At 43.7% G+C, this 21,905-nt stretch overlaps 2 protein-coding genes across 3 annotated transcripts in view; one reads left to right on the forward strand and one right to left on the reverse strand.

Annotated features, from left to right (window-relative positions):
- The window catches only part of plcl2 (phospholipase C like 2), a 61,620-nt gene that overhangs the window by 12,392 nt on the left and 27,323 nt on the right, over nt 1-21,905 (forward strand). The gene's annotated exons all lie outside the window — the stretch shown is intronic.
- The window catches only part of rftn1b (raftlin, lipid raft linker 1b), a 38,253-nt gene that overhangs the window by 4,563 nt on the left and 11,785 nt on the right, over nt 1-21,905 (reverse strand). Inside the window, exons 3-8 of the mRNA XM_088387331.1 lie at nt 16,821-16,998; nt 12,998-13,106; nt 10,339-10,699; nt 6,589-6,807; nt 3,437-3,546; nt 506-609 (exon numbers count right to left, since the gene is read on the reverse strand). Of these exons, the coding sequence (XP_088243457.1) occupies nt 506-609; nt 3,437-3,546; nt 6,589-6,807; nt 10,339-10,699; nt 12,998-13,106; nt 16,821-16,998 (1,081 nt within the window). The remainder of the gene's footprint in view (nt 1-505; nt 610-3,436; nt 3,547-6,588; nt 6,808-10,338; nt 10,700-12,997; nt 13,107-16,820; nt 16,999-21,905) is intronic.

Here is a 21,905-nt window from a genome sequence, read left to right on the forward strand (position 1 = left end):
GAAGCTTTCCACACATGTTGATCTCGCCAAGTTCCTCCTTCCTGTCGTCGCCACCAGCATTGTCGGTTCGAGCTTAGCCGAGAGAACGTTATGAGATTTTCCTGTGACGGCTGCTCGGCTTTTATTTAAGTTGCGGGGAAGCAGATTCAGGTCAACGTCTTTCGAGCAGGAAGTTTGTTTGAACCGCAAGTCGTGACAAGGTGTGCGTGCTAGCTGTGTTCCACTTCATACAATCTAGGCCAAACGATGGAGAGATGTGTCAGCGTAGCCACAAACAAGTGTGAAAGGAGATAACTTGCAAAGAGTTTTGTGTGCTGGGCAATTATTATTACACATCGTTCCAGAATACACAGTAGAAATTTGGTAGCAACGGCCAAAACAACCCAACAATAGTCACTTCAAAACAAAATGGCCGACTTCCTGTATCTTTTCAAGCATGTGCATTTCTAAGTGAGGCTAGCTTGGTTTCTGAATTTCCCCCCAAAAATGGCGAATGGCCGATTACCTGTTGGTCTTGATGACGGGCGTTGGCAGCACACAAGTGAGTCTCCAGCCGTACATTGCCAAGGACTGCAGCAGGGGGACGTAGTCAGCCTTCACCTGTAAACCCTGTGGAAAAAACACCCAGCACTTAGTCGAATCAATCTGTATGATTATGCGTATCGCCGCTTTTATTGGAGGCTTTTGTGTCGTGTTGGAGTTTGCTCCAAAGGTTGGAAAAATAAATCGAGCACCGTAGAAAATCCCCGGTTGCTATGAGTCAACATAGCAACGCGCTGAGCTGATCACAAGAGTTTGTCAGCATCACTAAGACCTTGAACAAACCGGCTGCTTAGTGAAACTGCTCATTTTGTGTGTCTTATCAGGTAGGCAATACCCACATATTTATTTTAGGACATTAATTGTCGTTAAAAAAGACGCGTTGCAAGTGGATTTTAAAATGAGAGCAAAAGACTTAAGATTTGGGGTTATCTCGTGAGATTTGGCTGAAATCTCGTGAGATTTAGCTGAAGTCTCGTGAAATTTAGCTGAAGTCTTGTGGGATTTAGCTGAAGTCTCGTGAGATTTAGCTGAAGTCTCATGGGATTTTGCAGAAGTCTTGTGAGATTTAGCGGAAGTCTCGTGGGATTTAGAAATCTCGTGAGATTTAGAAATCTCGTGGGATTTGGTCTCGTGTGATTTAGCTGTAATCTCGTGAGATTTAGCCTGTCTCATGGGATTTAGGACAGGTCCTGTGGGATTTTACAGAGTTTCTTACAAGATTTGACAAGTTCTCAGTGGGCAAGAGTGAATGAAGTAAAATAAAAAAAAATAAAAAGTTATTTTGTATGCCATCTGATGTGTGCCGGGTGGACTTAATTTAATGCATGTTTTGAGTGAGCAAAAGTGTGTTACATCAAACCAAATGCAGACATTTTTTATATAAAGTGCCCACATCGCTGATTTTGAAATGCACGTACCAAAATGTAATAAAAGCAGCTAGTAGCCTCAACAGGAAATGAAGTCTGAATTAATGCACTTTGATAAGACAAATAAATGGAAAAAGCTAATGAGGCCTGCAAACAGACACAAATAATAAATGTCAAACATCACAAACATTTAAATACAATTTAAACTCATTCGGTGACGCACGAGCCAAAAGCAGCCTGGAGGCAAAGCGCAAAAATAAACATAAAAATGTCAAGCAAGAGAAATAAGTGATAAGCAGCAAACGTGTTCAGCAAGTCAACAACCGCACGCATTCAAATGTCAACAGCGTTCAAAAGTCACAAACCAAAGTTTGGCTTGATTTTTTTTTGCGAGTTCACTCGCTGTGCGCGCCTTCATTTTTATTCATGGAAAGAGTTTTGAGTTTCATTGGGTTTTGTTTAAAGATGACGCATCTGTTCAGATTTTTTTTTTCCCCCCTCACTACTGTGGGAAGTGATTTTTATGTAAAAGCAGAAAATGTCACCTGGGTATATCCAGATTGTTTCTTCTGTTGTCAAAACCGAAATTGTTGGCTCTTTAATTTTTAGTTTAGACTTAACCGAGATAGATCCGTCACCAGCTTGCATGTGCCACACGCCTTGCTTGCAGTATGTGTGATTTCTCGGTTCTCCCCGGCGGAGGTGAGACAAGAGGCGCGACCCAGATAGCGCCGGGGCTAATTTGCACCAGCGCCCAGCAGGAGAGGTCTCGCTCGGCCTGTCAGATTCTGCCGCTTCGATAAGAACCAAGGAACAATGCTCCCTAGCAACCGTCAGGAGTTTGTTTTTTAAAAGGACATTCCGCTTGATTTAAATAAATGAAGGAAAGCCTCTGTTGTGGTTTGAAGTCTTTGAGCCAAATTCGGGGAACTGAGAAGCATTGAGAGTAAACAGCATGATGAAGATGAAGCGCAATGCAAATGGGTCAATTAAGTTTGCTTACATCTCTTGTTTTTTCGACGCTACAGTTAAATTAATCTCCCATGACTTCAACTAAATAACACAAAAGTACCTTGAATGTTGTGTGAGCTCTGAATTTGGAGTTGTTTTGAAGTTTAGAAGTACTGTAACGTCTATGCTAGTTTTGCGTTAGCCAGTCAATGCCTTTTCACATTGTATAGTAGCATTAAGCTAATATATTTTCATTAGCTATTTAGATTTCACGTACGTTTTAAGTACCTTGAAAATTGTGCGAGTTCTTAATTTACAAAGTTGCTCAACTTTTACTAAACTGTGTCAAACTGAATATTTTAAAATTTAGAAGTACCGTAACGTCTATGCTAGTTTGCGTTAGCCAGTCAGTTTCTTTTCAAATGACATAGTAGCATTCAGCTAATAGACTTTCATTAGCTATTTTAAGTTTTACGTTAAACGGGGGTGACGCGAGAAGATTTCGGAACCAATGAAGCTTCACGTTCACTGCTTTTTCAATCGACTGCACTTTCACCGAGTAAACGCCCCACTTAGCTCGTTAAAACCGTCAAGAGGTGAATTGGTGGGACAAGAAAACGTCCTTTCACACTGAGAAAAGTCTAAATTCCATTAGCGAGATAGCATCTGTATACACACATACAGTATATAGCACACACATGGACACACACACACACCTTTTAAACACACTGGACAGAAATCCATTTTAACACCAAACCTTTGCTGACAGACGATATAATCGGGAGAAGATAAGAGCTTGTTTACCGCGACGGGCCCGCACACACGCGCACGGTCAATATGTCAATAAGATGTACTGCATGTTTCAACGTTTCATTCCACAAACAATAAAAACGAGCAGAAAAGCAATAAAAAGTAGAGAAATTGTACAAAGATACACAGAAAGGGTCAAATTGTTGCATGAAAGAACCAAAGCTTGTTCTTCAGAACAACCCCAAATCTTGTTTATGACATCAGACATGATTTGAAATCAAATACTTCATATATTATTGTTAAAATCGAACCAAAAGTGCACCTACGTCAATGACGGTCCACTGCTCCACCACGATGGCGTCGTAGGTAGTATTGGCCTCACCTTCGCTGGCTTCCTGGAACACAAAGACGCTCTCCACCGACTTTGGAAGCAAATCTGCAATGAAAAAAAAAAATCATTTTTAGTATGAATAAATCTGTCTTTGACAGGCAGTGCAATAAGGGTGACTGGGTCACATGATCTCAAACATGCTCCAACGCTGCTAATACGTTCCCTTTGCATCTCATCCCAGACAGACTGGCCTTCATGACCCCCCCCCAAGCCTCCCCTCCGCATTTCTTGTTATTCCTCTTCAACACACACACACGCACACACGTGTGTTGGGCAATTGGCGCACGGTCATCCAGGCTGGCCCTGAGTGCTTTCTCATTACTGCCCTGCCATTTCCACGCTAATACAGTTTGCCCGAGCCCAGACGCAACACAAGACACTCCACATTTCATTACGAGACCCCAATAATAGTGTTGGTGGGGAGGGGCGGGGCCTATGGCTAGAGCGACAGGAAGGAGGATAGGAAAGCGGACAGACAGCGAGAAGGGGGGGGGGGGGGATTCATATAGATGCCTCCCCAAAACCTAATTAGGGGCTGGTGCACTCTCAATTGAAGATGCTTCAGACATCTGCTGGCTCCCTCAAATGCAGACATTGTTCACTCCAGACCCCCCCCCCACATCCAAGCATCCAGACTTTGTTTTTTCTCCTCTACCCATTCTGGAGTGACCATCCTCTGTCAACCAATCAAATCGCCGCATTCTCGAAATGTACAGAGTTCACGTTTTGCACGATATTTTCCGGGTGACTAAAGTGTGACGGCGCTTCTGGATTTGGCGTTTGACTGACACATTTAAAGGGGAAAGCCGCACCGCCGGGCAAACTCCGATGTTTGATGTCAGAGCGATGCATTCTGGGTGGTTAATCAATAAATGATTGTGTGAAATGAAAAATGAAATACACATCATTTTGTGCTCATTAGTGCGTGCGCATTAAGGCTCGGAGAAAGCCGTGTGACCGAGGTCATGTCTGCCAGTTTCAAAATGGAGGCCGGGACTGGCGCTGACAGCTCATTTATATTTCACACAGTGGACGGGACGGGGTCTGGTGAACCTGTGTGTGCGTAGCTGGTACTGTTCATCTCTGTTGCTAGGCAGAATTTACATGGCAGTAAAAGACAGTTGAGTGATGTGCTACGAATAGCAATCTGCGAGCAATTGAGTCCCTACTGCAAAAAAAAGCTGTAATTGTCTATAGATACCAAAGCACTAGTTTTGTCTAAATGAAGCTCCTCAACTCACTTCAACATAACGCTGAGACTCCACAACATGGCGGACATTTTTTTTATGAACTGATTTTTATATCATGATATATATTTTTAGATTGCTTTATCGTTTGTAAATATAACCGACCCACAATATGGACGCATTACGCCCGACAGCGACAATGCTCGCTTGTCGTTATTTTGACCGTCTCAAATAGCTAGAGGAAGCCAAAGATTGAAATAATCATTCAAGTCATGATTATTTCCTGGTGTAGATGATAATACGGGAATAGCAACAGTAATGTTTGTGGATGCAGACTAATCCTTCTGCTAGTCCAACACAGCTTGCGATGTGTAACAAAGGGATTAGCTCGGTGCCGCTTGCCTTGTCGCAACGTCAACGGCGATTTATTTATTTAGTAGATGTTTGTTATGCACCTGCATCTTTCTGGATTCCGGCATTAGACGCATCGTATTTTGGAGCTATGCAGCTAAGAGGAGACGTGGGCTACATGCACTCGAAGAACATGAATTGTTACTTTAATGTGTTAATTCAATTTCAACATTTATTTTTAATGTATTACTGTGTGATTCTTTACACGTTAACTTAATACATTGGTTTCAATTGGAATGAAAGCAAGTTTTAATTATAATGTATTAAAATGATTCTCATGTAAGATTAATTTGATTTTCATTTTAAAAACATTTATTTGATTTCAATGCATTCATTTAATCTTAATTTAATATATACATTGAATTAACTCATTTAATTGTTATTTGATACATTAATTTCATTTGAATGTATATGTTAATTTATTTTTTTAATATATACTAGGTCTGACGATATCAATGGATATTCCTGCGTTTTGTTTAAGCATTTGAACGTCCCACAAGTCCAACAACGCGAACTAACAGCAACACTTTGCGAAACCTTTTTCATGACATACGAAAAATTTGCTCGTGGGCTGATTTGAGTGGCAGCGTGTTTGTCGTCCTTGCCCAAATTTAGATCGCGTGGCGAGCCGAGTGTGGCGCATGTTGAATAGCGGCTCAGGCATGTGTGACAAGGGGGAAAAAAAGAAACGAAAAAGACTAAATCCTCACAGCAGAGAGCGAGATTAAGCCATTCGAGTAACAAAAGACAGTCCTGTTTTGCACTTCTGCACGTCTTGCTCAGGAAACTCCACTCTGGTGACGACGTACGCTCGAGTATCAATGTTGAATGCATTTGGGTAAATTTAATATGTTTATATTACCTGCGGCCACAGCCAAACACACACAGATGAAAATACGCTCACACGCTTTTCTCCAAATATGACACACACATACTGCGCACGACATGCGTATGCAAACGACGATGACGGCAGGCCGGCCGCGATGTCACCATGACAACACTCGTGTACAAAGAGCACTTGCGGCGATCTCTAGAACAAAGCGGATCAGATGGAAGATGGGAAGGTGCCGGAACATCTGCTGGAAAAAGGTCACAATGCGGGAACATGACACTGATGTTTGTTTACTAAACGGAGGCTAACTCTTATTAATTTTGCGGCCGAGCTTCTTCCGAACTGTATGCCACACGGCTGAGAGTTAATGAACATCTTAGCCCATTTGGATTCTGTTGCTAACCAAAACAGCAGCACCTGAGTATGGCAGCTTTTATTCTTCTTCTTTCAAGAAACTTTTTTGTCAACACAAAGCTGGGCAGGAGGCTTTCATGTGTAAAATCCGTTTCCAGATGTTCACGTTGCCAGATGAAGGACTTGCAGCTTGTTGACACTCACTGCCATGCCCCACCAAAGCCCACCAAAGAACCCAAACAGGAAATAGTTTGAATACCGGCAAGGAAAGCCAGACGGATGTCGTGACCGCCCGTTATTTACCGTCAATGTCTCCGAGGTAGAAGTGCCCGTCGACCAGCGAGGCTCCGTTGTTAAAGTGCTGCGTCATGTGATCCAGCCAGTTAGCTTCCACCTCTCGGACGTCGCCGCCGCCGCCGTTGATGCCGGCGTGCACTCGCAGCGGCACCTTGACCGTGTAGTACTTCACCGTGCCGCCCTCGCGCACTGCCGGGTGGTTGAACAAAGCCAGAAGTTCAGCCCCTGTGGAGAGAAAAGACAAATACGAGCTAGTTTGTAGCTGCTTGCTAGCATCCTACCAGTGCTAAGTGCAGTGTGAAAAGTTCTCAAGTTATCTCGTGTGTTTTTGTTCCCCAACTGTATCGACCCGCGGCCTTGAAGTCAAAGTCTCCGCTCGATCGGGATTTGTAGCATCCTGTGAGACGACTAAGTCACTCAGGTCATTAAAACAAAGTCAGAACTTTTGGTGACTCTTTGCTCCGTCTGTTCTGTATGATTAGCATACAGTGGCGCGATATGTGCTGATGTGCACAAAATTCGATCCCCCTTTTGTCGCGTCTCTTCTCCCCGACCCGAGCGTGCGGCGAATTAATAGCGGCTCGCAATTTTCCCCGCGATTGTTTTTTCCAGGAATGCAGCGAGTTAAGAGGGAGCGTTTACACTGCCAGTTAATTTGCGGCTAGACTGAGTGAATAATGCATTAAAGGCTCCGCCGCCGGCTCGCTGTTTACATCAAGAGGAAGCGTATACATAATGCAGACGGCTTAGGGGGAGAGAAGAGAAAAGAGCGCACGTGTCCCTGTATCAAAGACAGGCCAAGTGGGAGTTTTTTTTTTTTTTCTCCTTTCTTTGGAAATATTTTTGCTCCGCTCGCAGTCACCGAGGAGGAAAAAAAGACAAAAGCCGAGTGCCGAGCAGATGAAGGAGGCGGTCGGTGAGTGCACCTGAACCACAGTCGACCAGATGGAAGGCAGAATTAGAGACGATCCAAGATTGGCAGAAATGTAAAAGACCAAAAAAAAGTAGAATACATAAAACAACAAACACAAAGGCAAGAAAACAAACAACTCGCACATAAACAGACCCCGATGTGGGATTCAGGGCTCGGTTCCGGTGTCGGCGTGTGGGCAAAATGAATCATTCATAAGCGCTTCCTGTCAAGCCGGTGTGACGGACGAGGCGGCCGGACGCCAAAGTCTCCCCGCCAAACGTTGACATTTCGGCCAGTCGCTGCGGAATTCTAACGAAGCCACCAGCGCGTAACTCGGACTTAAATTCTGCTAGCTTAATGCTAACGCAGTTCAGAGTAACTACGAACAAATAGTATCTGAATAAGGATTCATAACCCTTTTAGCATATCCAATATTTGAACACGAGTTCGAGAAATATGTAGACGGCTAATACAATATTCACACGTTCTTTATCCTCCGCCATGAATAAATTATATTATACTGCCCTCAGTTGGTCAGGGCACACATAGCAAGTGGGAATGAACATTGAACGATTTCAGAGAGATGAACAAAACTAGAAATATTCAGTCAGGAGTGCTTCCCGTTGTCTTCAAACCCGAAAAAAAAAAAATTGTCCACCGGCGACAACGACTAAAGAATATACCGTTGCAGGAGACACGAAATAAAGATGATCGATTGTGAACTTTAGCTTCGGTGTGTGGACGATACTGAAGAAGAGGCCCGATTTTGAAAGGGCGATGCGACATAATAAAGAAGATGATATCAGATGACGCCCAACCTCCGAGAGTGCAAAATTCTAGATGAGCAGATACGTTTACGTTTCTTTATCTACAACGGCCTCAGCAGCAAATAACATCAATCATTTAGCAGAGGCCTTGCACTTCACAGATAATAAAGACAAATAAGTTGTCTTTGTTGAGCTCGTGTGACCTTCCTCCGCTGACTCGGCACGTTTTGCTGCTTTTTAAAAAGCGAGATGTTGGAGCTGTGTTTGTGCTCTGGAGCAAAGCATTAAAATGGTCATTATGGTCGGTTATGCATCATCAAATTTCCATTTCCGTCACTTGCTGTCGAGTTATTTGAAGTTTTGACTCATTCTTTGCTTTAACTTGAAAATGGCCACCAACAGCAATAATCTATTTCGTGGATTTGTTTTTTAAATTAATACTAAAAATAATAAAAGCTAAACTAAAATTAAACAAAAATATATTTTTTTAAATCCTACGCACATGAAATACATAAAACGTGATTTTAAAAAATAATAAAATTAATACTAAAAATAATAAAAGCTAAACTAAAGTTAAACAAAAAAAACAAACTAAAACGAATGCAAACAATTAAACCTGCTAATAAAAACAAACTAAATAAAATAAAAAAAAAACGGACTAAGAATTAACCAAAATGAAAAATCTCAAAATAATATAACCTCGCTTGGCACACCCCAATAAAAACACAAACAAGGAAAAAGAACTAATGCACAGCCAGATAGTCCACGGCACGCACGGATAGCCACGAGGCAAAGCACCGAGTGATGCAACCTATTAATGTTACATTTGTCTAATCGGAGCGAGAAAGCTCCTGTGGGACAGATCAATCAAAGCCTGCCAAGCTTTTCCGGTCACGTCTCGCTTCCTCTCTCTTGGTGTGCCAACGCTGGCCGCGACGCTCGGGGATCAAGCCGGCCCAAGCTCGAGGCGTTGGAGCGAGGAAACCGAGCGACATGGGAGCTTGGCACGGGGCCTCCACTTCTCGCAGCGTCTGGGCTGAACCCAGAAAGATGGACGCCCAGATGGAGACATGTCATGCCGTGTTTCATACGAGTCACACATACATTTAGAGTGTTTTTTTTGTTTTTTTTCTCTCCCGTGGCACAGCATACATGATCTGCTCTCTCTCGGGGGTGAAGTGGGCGTCGCCATCTGTTGTGCATAGACCGTGGACGGGTGGGCGCTATTCATGTGAGGCCTGCGAGGAACCCGACGAAACTGTTGCGGATTATTTCGCAGACGTGCTAATTGGGCTTTCTGTTCAAGATATTCTTGAAGCGGAATGATTGTTTTGTTTTTTTTGGAGGATTACAGCCCGAAGCCGAGTGTTATGGCGTAATGTTGAGGCAATAGCGGGAAAGCGTGCCGCTGCGCTCGCGTTACTTCAAAAGACAAGGGTGTCCAAACTGCCGCCCGGGGGGCCGTTTGCGGCCCGCCATCCATGATTAATATGACCGCTCCAATCGGTTTATTCATGAAATAAAGAGAGCCACTGAAATAACTCACAGTCAAACGAGTCAAGCAGTTGTGTCCTTTTCCCCCGATTAGACATTTTGACCTTTGGCTATCTTAATTACAGCTCGTTAGCGCTTTGTGTGGTACATCCTTATCGCGATTGTTTGGATTTGTCGGGCAGGATAAAAATGTCCGGCGTGTCTTTGTGGCTCGACAAGCTGCGCGCAGACTGGAATGATGACCTTTGCCGACCCTCCACGGACCAATTAGTGTAGTCGGTGGGGAGGGGAGGGGTGGAGGGGGTTTAGTCGCACAAAATAACACAAACGCTTCTTGGCTTCCTGCGACCAGACTGAGGAGATTAATACTTTTCTTTTCTAGTTGATGATGACATCTAATTATCTGATGGTGGGAGGCCTCAGCAATGTTCTTCTTTGCAAGAAAGGCACAAGCTGAGAAATTCTGGTTCTACCATTTTGCAGAAACTGTGTGAAGCCAGATTGAAGTTATTGATTGAAAAAAAAATATACATGTATATTGTTTTTTGAAATTGAAAGACGGTAACCATGGTTACCACTCACCACAGGTTCTCTGCTGGTATCTGCTCCTCTGCTTTGTCTCTGGTGCACTGTTGTTCTGGCACAGTGACTCCGCCTCCTCCGTCAACTCCTCAGATATCGGTGACGAAGCCACGGAGAGTCCCCCCGAGTGATTCCCCGAGTTCTCGCACGCGTTTGTCTCCTTTCCTGGATGTCCGTGGCGGGTGGGACTGGAGGGGTCGGAGGGGCTGCAGCTCCCCAGGGAGCCCAGCACAGAGCTGGGGCTGGAGTGCAGGGAAAGCGAGGGGGTGTCTGGTTCTCGGATCATGGTGCAGGGTGCCCCGTAGGGTTCTTGCACGAAGCCCACAAATGTGACACCTTGCTCGGCCGCGTCCTGGATCTGCTGTTGGGAAGAAAGACAAACACGTTAGCAGCCATTTGAAAACCCAAGCTAGTTTTAGCTAGCAACATGTAATTTGGTAGACATGTCTATCATAAGCACAAAAACAAAATCGTCTCAAAAGCCTCATTTTAGTTCGAAACACATTTTATAATCATTTCCGGCAACATTTGGGAAGGCAACTGGAACGTTTTCAAAAGTCAGCACCCCCCCTTAGATTGCGTTCCCGTCGACTGGCATTTTATGTTGCAATTGTTCCAGAGAGAAAGATTGAGCCGTTTGCCGTGGAAGAACGTTAATGGCCGCCATTCCCGGCATCCAAACACGCCTTCCCTCAAAAAAAAAAAAAAATGATGGCAGCCCTCCGCCGCCATCTCCGTGATGGAAGAGAATAAAAATCAAATTGCAGGTTATTCACTATGAAATTAAATTGGAAAACAGTCAAATGGCTTCCCAGTCTCATTGCTTGATGCGAGGCGACGGCTGCCATGCCACGCTGCTCCTTGCCATGCGTCCAAATGGAATCACGCAGATAAAAGCTTGTTTTTTCATTTAAGGATAATACACGGGGCGGCGGAGGGGGGGGGTGATGGACGAGGTGATGGAAGAGGGAGGGGGGGCGATGAACGGAGAGCACCGGCGCATTTGAATGAATTCATTTTCAATAACGCTATCGTCATTAACATCATTTTGTTAAAGGCCTTGCTTGACCAAGTAGAACACACACATTAATTCCAATAACGCCATCCAAAGCACACCCGCGGTATTAGCTTGGCAATCTAATGAGATCTGCTATCAAAACATCTGCCTGTAGAAAAAAAAAATAATGACACTGTGGAAATATGTTCATTAGCTCCTTTTAGTCATTATTTTGTAGCCCATAATGTTTTTGTATGAATGTAAGTGTTAAAATATTCGCTAACTCGCAGTTTGGAGCCCATTGTGCTCATTTTTTTTTGCTAACATTTAATTAAATTGAGCTGTAACTTTTTTTGGGGGTTCAGTTTTGGTTGCTCCCGAAATTTCACACCGTTAACTTTGGTGTATGATGTGCGCCTCGCGATGCGAGAAGTCGTGCCGATGAAGCGCAGACCTCCTGGGATCGGGAATGATTGCTGCGGGTGTCACCGTGATATATTCATGACACAGTTGAGATATTTCCGTCTGGATCAACCGCCGACAGATGCACCCGTCAAACGCGACCTCGGGCACGACCGTCTCCCGCGGCGTAAACACCGAGAAGGTAGCGACAAGGTGAGCCAGACGCCTTTTAGGTCAAAGCACATTGCGCCGCTTTCTTTCCCCTTCGTTAGCCAAGATGATTGCCAGGCGCAAACTCTGCAGAACAATATTCCGGAATCATCCCGCCGGCGGGGTAACAACAAGTTGGAAGTTTTCTCCATTTCCTCCCGGCGCCGATATTACGGAGAAGGCATCTGAAGGTCATGATGCAAGCCGGCGGATAATGACAGAGATTGAGAGAAAGCTAAAATAATGATAGAGAAGGGAAAAGTCATCCCTGTAAGTCTCAGTTGGAATAGAATTCCAGCTTTCCCGCTCAGCTCAGCAGATGAAAACGATAAGCGGCGGTAATGAGGTCCAACAGGATGGCGGAGGCATGACTAATGGAAGGGCAAAGAGGGTTCGAGGGGGGAAACTTCAAGGGGCGGGGTGTCGGGGTGCCAGCATCCTGGCCGTGTTTGCAAACAGGTTAGATGTTAGAAGATGAAGAACTCAAATTAAGACGTATCGCGTTGCGTTCAAATTAGGAAAAAAAATCAATGTTTCGTAATTGGAGTAAATCGTAATGTTACTGAGTGAACCGTTTTGCTAATTGGGAGGATTCGTATCACATGACTGAATCATTTCGCATCGTGGCTGGAGTAAGTCGTTTTGTGAATTGAGTGAATCCTACAAAATGGAGTGACTCAAAACGAGTGAATCGTATCGCACAGAATCTGGAGTGAATCATAAATGTAATGAATCCCAACTGGAGTGACATCGTGATTGTTATGAATCAACTCATCAAAGTGAATCTTTTCCACCATATCTGGAATTGATCGTACCATCGTATGAAAACTGGAATGACTCGTATTGCACGGAATCTGGAATGAGTCATAAATGTAATAAATCCCAACTGGAGTGAATCATATCACATCGTGATTGGTGTGAATCGAATCATCAAAGTGAATCTTTTCCACCGTATTTTGAATTAATCGTGCCATCGATTGAATACATTTGAGGTAATCGTACCGTAGTTGAGGTGAAGGTCGAAGTCTGATATGTTGTTTGAGTTGTTACCTTCTTGACGTAGCCCTGGATGAGCTCCGGGGTTGGCACCTGCTCTGCGGGCACACACTGCTCCAACTGCAGCCTGCACGGCGGGCACACCGCCTGCCTCCTGTCCACCCTGCGGGGAGAACACAACATTAGTTTCACTTTGACTTTCAGGAGAAGTTCAAATAGGGATTTAAAAAAATAAAATAAAATGTGTTGTTGTTCACTGTGGCCGTGTAAACGCAGGGAGCGTGTAAACATTTGCTGCTGGGATTGTTGGCCTGCGGGAGGCGACAACGACAATGTAACCAACTTAAAGACTCTCGCAGATGAAAGGCAAGACGCGTGAAGGCAGGAAATTCCATGCAAATTTCCTCACACACACACACACACACACGCACACAAGTGTCTTCAAGCAGGCTGCTTTCTATTTATAAGAAGACGTTTCCCCTCCGATCTTCTCCCACATCGGCCCCCAGGAGGAAAACGTTGCTGTTTCCATCTCCCTGCTGCTCATCCTGTTGACAAGAAGCCCCGAACGGCCTTTTCCTCACCGCGTGCGTGTTTGTACGTGTGTGCGCGTGACAAGAGTGAAGTCACCCGATATACAGCAGGGTGCATTAGAGCTTCTGGTGTTCGATCTCGCGTGCAGAGAAGTTGACACTTGCTGACTTTTAACGCCTCAGACGCACGCACACAACCGGATGCCAATCTGTGCGGTTACTTTTATCGCCATAGAAACGTTTTTCTCTGGAAGTGGAATTGAATAGACATTAAATAGAAATGTGTACTAATTAGTGAATCAAACAGTAACTGGAGTCAATTGTATTGCATTGCGGTAATAGAAAAGAATCGTATTTAAATCCAGAATGAATCGAATCAGTATCGGATGATAATGTATTTTATTTATTTATTATCATCGTTGATGTGAAATATATATATATAAATGGCCTAAACCATAAGTTTTATTATATCGTGGTTGGAGTGACTCCTATAATTGAACTGAATCATATTTGAATATGAATTAATCGTATCACATTGTGATCAGTGAATCGTATCATAATTGCAGTGAAGCGTATTGAAACCAGAGTGAATCATAATTGGAGTGAAGTTATCGTGAATGGATTGAATCATTTTGCATGATCTCATCACAATTGGAGTGAATTGCATCATCATCGACGTGCATTATATTGTAAATGTCAATTGTAGGCGTCTTTATGGATGATAAGTGGGCTGTAATTCTTCATCCTTTGTGAGTTTTTGAATGCCAGGCGGCTTTTTATGAAGACACCTGCGTAGTTATAAATTCTGAAACGAAAATTGCATAATATGAACAAAAACCTTGGGTCTGGAAGGGGAAAGCATTGTGGCTCTGTCGTCATGGTGACAGTTTTAACAGCAAGAGCAAATCAATGTCACTAGAATCCAACAATTTCGGCCAACGTTCACTTGCTGTGTAAAAGATTAGTTTTTTTTTTTTGCTCATAGTTGTGATCCAAAATGTAAAAAAGAGAAAATGAAATGAGATTTTTTTATCCCACCTAAATATTGCCATATAATGTACAAAAAAGAAATCTTTTTTCGGCGTAGATGACATCAAAGGCTAATACAAACATGAGGTTATGAATCATACATTGCATTTAATCTATTTTTACACCCTTGTGCTCTGTTTGCGATCGTCCAGGGAGCCATACGAGCGCTCGTTCATACGCGCACTCGCATACTTTTTAAAATCTCTTCTCAAGTTACTGCGTAAAGAAGAAGATGAAATGAAAAGCTTTTAGCATGAACACGCCATTGGATAGCGAGGGGAGAAAAAAGTCAATTTTGTCATTTGTGTGCCGAGAGTCGTGACAATGGCTCCTCAGACAATCCAGCCATCGAGAGCTCTAATGCGCGTAATTTGATTTGGACGGGAAAAGGTTCAGGACGCATCCGGCGTGGTGGAGACGACGACATTCTTCTTCTGGTGTTTTGCCACCGGGGGCAGCATACATAAATCAACCAATCACGGCATACGTGTTTTTTTTAGTTTGGTCATGTGACCTTTACAAGCTGAGCCCTTCGGCACTGTAAGGTTATTTTCCAGTCAACAGCAAGTGACAAAATGGCCGCCCCTTGAGATAGATGTTGCCGCTTAAAACGTATCCCACAAACGGAATATAAAAGTAAATAAAATTGACGGGAATGATATGTGTTAAAGAAGGAAACACAGGACGGATTTGTTTGCATTTGCACCCTGGGGCTGTGAAAATGCCAAAGCGACACCTACTGTGTGAACTCTGACAAACATGCGGCAACTGATGCCCCGCCCCCATCTCTGCAGGACAACGTTCATGTTGCGTTACGGTGACAGATGTTGCTGTTTGGGGTTCATGGATGACTTGTTTGTGCCCGCTGTGACCAAAGAAAGGCAAGAAGCATGTCGGTTGTGTTCACCCCCTCAACGGCGCAAATGTCCCTTTTTTTGCCCTAGACTTGCGCTGGCTGTGAAAATGGAGACTTATCAAAATTAGAACCCTACTAAGGATATCTGAAGGAGCTCAAATCGAGATGCCGTTCATTTATAATGCGTTTAGGGTGGAAAAAATGAAACGCTGAAGCTAGAAGAGATTTTTAAAATGTCATTTTTAAACGCCACGCCGCAGCTTTTCACGCACCCCTTCCCTTTGTGACATCACTTCCTGTCAGATAAGTGGACATTTACGAGGTGCACTCAGCGCTGCAACATAAAAGTCTTTCTCTCGTGCAACAGGCGACGACGAGGCTATAAAAAGACTCCCGGCGGAGAAGTCGACTCCCTCCGGTGCCTTTCTTCTTTTTTTTTCCCTCTGCTCCAGCACTCCCCCTTTCCTTCCTTCCTTCCTTCCTTCCAGCCATCCATGCATGGCCTCCATCCATTGCTATGACAATGCAGCGTGCCACAGAACATTTCTTCACCTGTTTGTGAGTCATTTCATGCCGGCCGCTCACCTCTACTGCTCTTTAGTGGGGACCTCATTATCACCCCCCCCAACTCGCTTCGTCGTCAGCTTCTCCCTACAATCCAGTAATGATGAATACTTCCCATCAGCCATTGCCTGTTCAAGTGTAACTTGGTCACATCGCTGCCTAATGGAACATTGGGGGATTTGACAGTTGACATTTTATTTTTTTTTTTGAGGCGAGGTGGGGACTCCGTGGGGAGGGGGTGGGGGGGCAAATTACCCCTCGCGTCAGTCAAGTGAGAGGTACTACAGTGCTGTCTTGTTTTCGAGCTGCAATAGTGCTCACGATGCATGTTGGCGCTGTTTACATTTGACAGATAATGCAAAAAAAAAAGCATTTTAGGTCACTTTTTTCAGTCATGTGAATGCGGAAATTTATTTACTGATTATTTCGTTCAATTATTTTCAATGCAATCTTGATAAAACAGCAAAATAGCTTAAAATTAACTTGTCAAGTGGCCGATCTCACAAGACGCTCCATTTTTGAATAATAAATATTTCATTCAAGCCCTGCTGAATCTTTAAAATGTTCTCTCCATCAACTCCCCCATGAGAATCAGAGTTTATTCGTTCTATCCTGGTGAAAATATTAAATCTTAGGGTACCAATCAAGACCAAGACCACCCAATTCTTACTCACTAGCGCCCCCTAGAAAATTTGAAAGCATCAACGAGACTGAGACCAGCTAAACGGATTGAGTGGGTCAATTTTAACAGGGCGCATGAGAAAAAAAAAAAAGTCAAGTGCCAATGTCCGAAATTGGACAGGAAGTCTGCCATTTTGTTTTAAAGCAGCCATTTTGTAAGAATTGAAGCGTACATACAAATACTTGGCTAAGAAATTTGTGTGCTCTGACGTACCCATCGTTGATCTGAACCAAGATGGCCCGGTAGAGTTGATGTTGCGGGCTGTTGGATTCCGGGCCGCAGGGGTGGATGAACGGGTGGATGGCGGCCAGGAGGAAGCCTTGCTGGTAAAGCTCCTGCAACTGTTCCGGCAGCTCTCGCACCGACGACAGACGCAACGTGGACGTCCCGCCTGAGACACAAACAGGGAGACTGTCATGATTGCTTTGCCCTTTTAACATTGTCTGTGGCTAGCAACTATAATAAGTGGCCTCCTTTTTGTTCATTGATATGCATGGCGTAGAAAAATAACTCATCGTTACTGAAGAAGAACCGATGAAACACACAAACGTCAACGGGTGACATTTTTGAGCGAACATCTGCAGCTGCAGCAGTCGTTAACTATAATTAAAACTGTCCTACAAAAAAAAAAAAAGATAAATAAAAGATCTGAGACAATTTGCAATTCAAATAGTCAAGTGATTAAGAATTCACTTCAGGTCGGGTTTGCTAAATTAGACTCGGTGCTCCAGACCTAATCGGAGGAGATCAAAATCCAATCAGCGCTGATTGCTGACGCCGCACGTGCTCGTCGGCTCGCTGGTCCGAGAGCTGCGGCGTTAGCGGCGGCTAACGAGCTGCAATCGCCCGGCGTTGTTAAATAAAAAGGCATTAGCTGCTCAGCCTTGGAGGTCAGCTAACGCTAAATTGCTAACATCTCGCACGGGCGAGTTCTCGCCTCGAGTCAAAGTAAAGTCGGGAGACCTTGGCTAATGTCTTCATAAAGAACTCGCCAATGGATTGCGAGTAACATTTCGAGCAGTCATTCCCAACCGTTGCACCATGAGAGATTATCAGATGTGTAAATGAACCAATTTCCCTTAATTGAGATGAAAATTATTTTATTTATTTATTCATCATATATTCAATTTTTTATTTGTATTTATTTAGTTTTTTTGTTTTTACATATCGTGAAAGGCCGAACCGGAATATGTTTAATTATTTTATGTATTATTTAAATTATTTCTTTAATTTAGTCTCTATTTAATTATTTATTCTACATATCGTGAAAGGTAGAACCAGAGTATTGCAACGCATATTCAAATTTTTTTTTCTTTTATAAATTCAAATGATAAATGACCCAACCGGGACACCATGTAGTAACTCCTTCTCTTCTGGACCTTTACATCCATTTATTGACATTATTATCCCAAATCAATAAAGCCCCTTGATTGAAAAACTGCGTCTGCTAGCGACACAACAATAGTGCGAATCTGACATCCCAGCATGTCCTCCCAAGTGTTACGGAAGTGCTGACAGAGAAGCAAAAGAAACAGAATGATGTCCTCAGGGGGCGTAAGTGAGCGCTCGTCTAAAAATAATTCTCAATTTCTCAATCATAGTGTCCTACTGCACCACAATGCCGCCGCTTTGAAAACTAACAGGCGTGAAGGAATTAACAGGAAGAAATAGGCCGCCATGGAAAATGACTGAAGCATCTCACCCCCACCCCCCTTCCTCCATTTCCATCTTCCTGCACCACTGGCGCATTAATCCTTCTGTGATTCCTAATTTGGTTTTCTTGCCTTTGGTGCGAGAAGAACTCCTGGTGGAAAGAAGCTATCACGGCACGCGCCACGAGGATCAGAGCAGGAAGCGAAAAGCAGAGAAGAGTAAATAAGGAGCGCTTTCAATTAGCTGTGGAAACACAGCCGCGGGCCACTTCTTCCCCGAGTGGGCGCTAATCACTCTGGGAGTCGCTATTAATCTCGTATTTTAAAAACACACACGTGCGATTTTTTTTCCTCATCGGATATCACAGCGGTTCGTTCGCGCAATGACTTGAAAGTGGAATAACTTTATCGTTACTGCAAATCAACTTCCTGTTCTAATTGCTCGAGGCTTTTTCCAGCGTGGTGTTGTGATTGACACGATCGCCCAATTCCATGTGCAACTGGTGCCGGGGACTCCAAACTTTTGATACTTGAAAACTTTTGTAACATGAAAAAGTGCTCGCGTATTTTTGCGTGTGTTGCGTACAAGAAAAACGAAGCGGCGTTATGACAAATCACGGCAAAAAAAATAGACGCTTTTCTGTCTGACAGGCAACAAATTGGTTTTCCGTGGAAATTGTGTTAGCGAAGAGTCAGACAGGAGCATTAAACACACAGAGGCTTGGGGGGGTTGTTTATATGGATGCATCATGAGGACGGTGGCGGCGGCGGCGGCGCTAGCCTCGGGGGTTGGATTCCGAATAGCTGATGGAGTGAGAGCTCCTAATCAAAGATGGCAGCAAACAATCTAAGAAGGAAATTGGAGCTGGAGGTGGCGTGACGCCACCCGTCGTGTTTGTCTGCGCTGATATTGGCACTGTGACATTGTTATTTATGTTGACATTCATTTCAGTTGTTGTGTCGGGCTGTCATAACTGGAACTTTCCTGAATTAGGGTCGAAAACTTACAGTAAGTGCCGTAACCAAAAGGGTAATAAAATTCCCAGTAAAATCTCAACACAATATCAGTTGTTTTCGCGTTAGCTAGCTAACAAAAAACGATTGAAGACAATAACTCTTGCCGTTTCTATTTCAGTTAACTACTAAATTGCGGCACAAATGACACTTTATCGCTTTTGAGATTTATTTTCAACTATAAACTCTGAAGAACAAAGTTTCCTGGAAAGTGATTGTGCGGTTTTTACGTAACGCTGCTAGCAAAGTCGCTACTTCATCTTTTGTAATACAAGCAATACCTCTGACCTTTACACTTTGATTGTAATTATTAAAACTGGCATTTGAAACCCTAAATTAGAACTTCAAACAGGTCTTGAAAGCCGATCATTTATTTCCAATTCCAAACCCTAATTTGAAACCCTCACGAAGCATGTTAATCGTGTCACACAGAACGGATTAAAAAAAAAAATAGAACCTCGTTCCTTCTTTATTTTCTGGTCCCTGAGGGTAAATACCACTCAATCAAGAGTGTCAGCGTTGGCTTTTAATTAACTCTCGCTGATTGTTGTCTCGTGTCAGAGCAAGAATCGCATCGATTTTGTCATTCTTGTTCCGAGGTGGACATTTATTGATCAGGAACGTTACTGGGCGGCTTCAAACATCATCTTTGATGGCCACCACAAGAAGACTACAGTTATAATAGTAAAAAAAATCAATGAAATAAATCTACACAAAAATCCAAAACAAATTAAAAACTGAATTTAGTCAACAAAAGACAAAATGAAATAAATACCAACTATCATACAAACTCCAAAACTATTCTAACCTCGCTCGACCTCGGGATTTTTATGTGTCGGAGCAAGAACCCTATTGTATAAATCAAACAATATCACTCGATAAAGAAATGAATCAATTCAAAGCGGAGGTGGCAGAAGCGATGAAACAATAAGCAGCACATTTCCTCCTCAAAAGTGAGAAAGTCACACAAACGGCGTTAGATCAAATCGACTTTGACGCCTCGCTGGTGCCAGGCCGTCATCACTCAGCAGGTTTAAAAATAGATGAGTAAATATGAAATTAATATGCGCACGCACAACGCCTCCGGGAGAGACACACACATTTGCATGCAAGAAGGGAGACGATCTGCAGGTCTGACATGAGACACCTGGGACAAACGTTTGGGGTTCAAAATCAGGTTTCAAATCTCAATTTGTCTTTCAAATTGGGCTTTTTGTTCCAAACGGTGGTCAAACACGTTATGAACCGTAATCCATCCTGTATGTGAGCACATGAATAATAAATGGCTGAAGTCGTGGCTGTAATTGGCCTCTCGCGCTCGACTTTTCTCCCCGTGAAGTCTCCGTCTTGTTTTCCTACGACCAATTAAAAGGAGGCCTCGACCTGCGGGGACCCCCGCGGGCGGCTCCCTCTTTCCTGTCATTAGCCTCCCGAAAGGTGGGCGGCGTCCATCGTCGCCCTCACCTCCCCTTGGATTGCTTTACATTCTCCTCCTGCTTTACTTCTGCTTGAAAGCCCCCCCGTGGGCTCCCCCCCCTCTTTCACTGCACCGCTGCTGCTTTTCAAATAGCTGATAGAGTTTTGAAGCTAGTGGCAAGGTTTCAAAGTAAGCTTTAAATTTGGATTTCAAGTCAAGGTTAGGGTTTGAAAGTCTTTTCAATCACAGTTTCTTCTTTATGGAACGGAATGCCAAACTGCACATTGTAATATCTCGGCGCTTCCTACATGGCATCAAATCCTGACATTAATCTCCAGAATACGCCTAACATGGCGGGTCTCCCAATCTGTCTATCTTTGTGTCGCTCAGTCCCTCTGTGAGGGTTTCCTGGGTGACATGTCGCATTTGTCTCCCTTCGCTTTGGAAGCCACCAAGCAGGCAGGCGGGCGACCCAGTCGCTACTGCACTGACATTTCAAACCTCCGCACTAGAGGAATGTCAAGTGAAAGTCACAACACTTCCTCAGATGCTTTGTCACATGAAAGACTATCTGCCAAGTCTTCAACATCCTCTAAGGCCGGATATTTTAATTTATTTTTAATTAAGATCCAAAACATGAGGGGAAAGCTAATACTGATTGGTTAGCATAAACTAGCATGCTACTTCTGATTTTCTTTGGTGGGAAGACCCCACCAAAGAAAAATAAAATCTCATTGTCCGAAGCTTATTCACATATCTTCAATGAAGATACAAAACATGAGGCGATAGCGTTAGCATAAACTAGCATGTTACTTCTGATCTCAGTCTAAAATCACAATTTTGATCAGAAAACGATGAATCATTCAACCCGAGTATATCGTAATTTGTTTGCGTCAGTCGCTGTCTTTAAGGATGACAAGGTAATTACCCACCAATTCAGTGCACCTAATGGACGACCCGCGGCGTCGCCTCAGCACCCCGAGAGTGTAATTGTCGCATTTCCACATCCAAATTATGCTAATGGCAACCAAGGCTCTGCCTTTTAAGACAAACATGTGATATTTGATTACTAGGAAGTTGTGTGCGGCTGGCTGCGCGGTGCAGCTCGGAACAAAAAAAAAAAAGACTTGTGTCGTGTCTGAACCCCTCGCTCATCTCCCGCCGTCTCTTGGCAACTGTCAGCGGCGGAAAAGACGGACAAAATGCACCGGCTTC

Source organism: Syngnathus floridae, chromosome 10 (genome assembly GCF_059516105.1).
Source record: "Syngnathus floridae isolate MCC-2025c chromosome 10, RoL_Sflo_1.0, whole genome shotgun sequence".
NCBI classification, from domain to species: Eukaryota; Metazoa; Chordata; class Actinopteri; order Syngnathiformes; family Syngnathidae; genus Syngnathus; species Syngnathus floridae.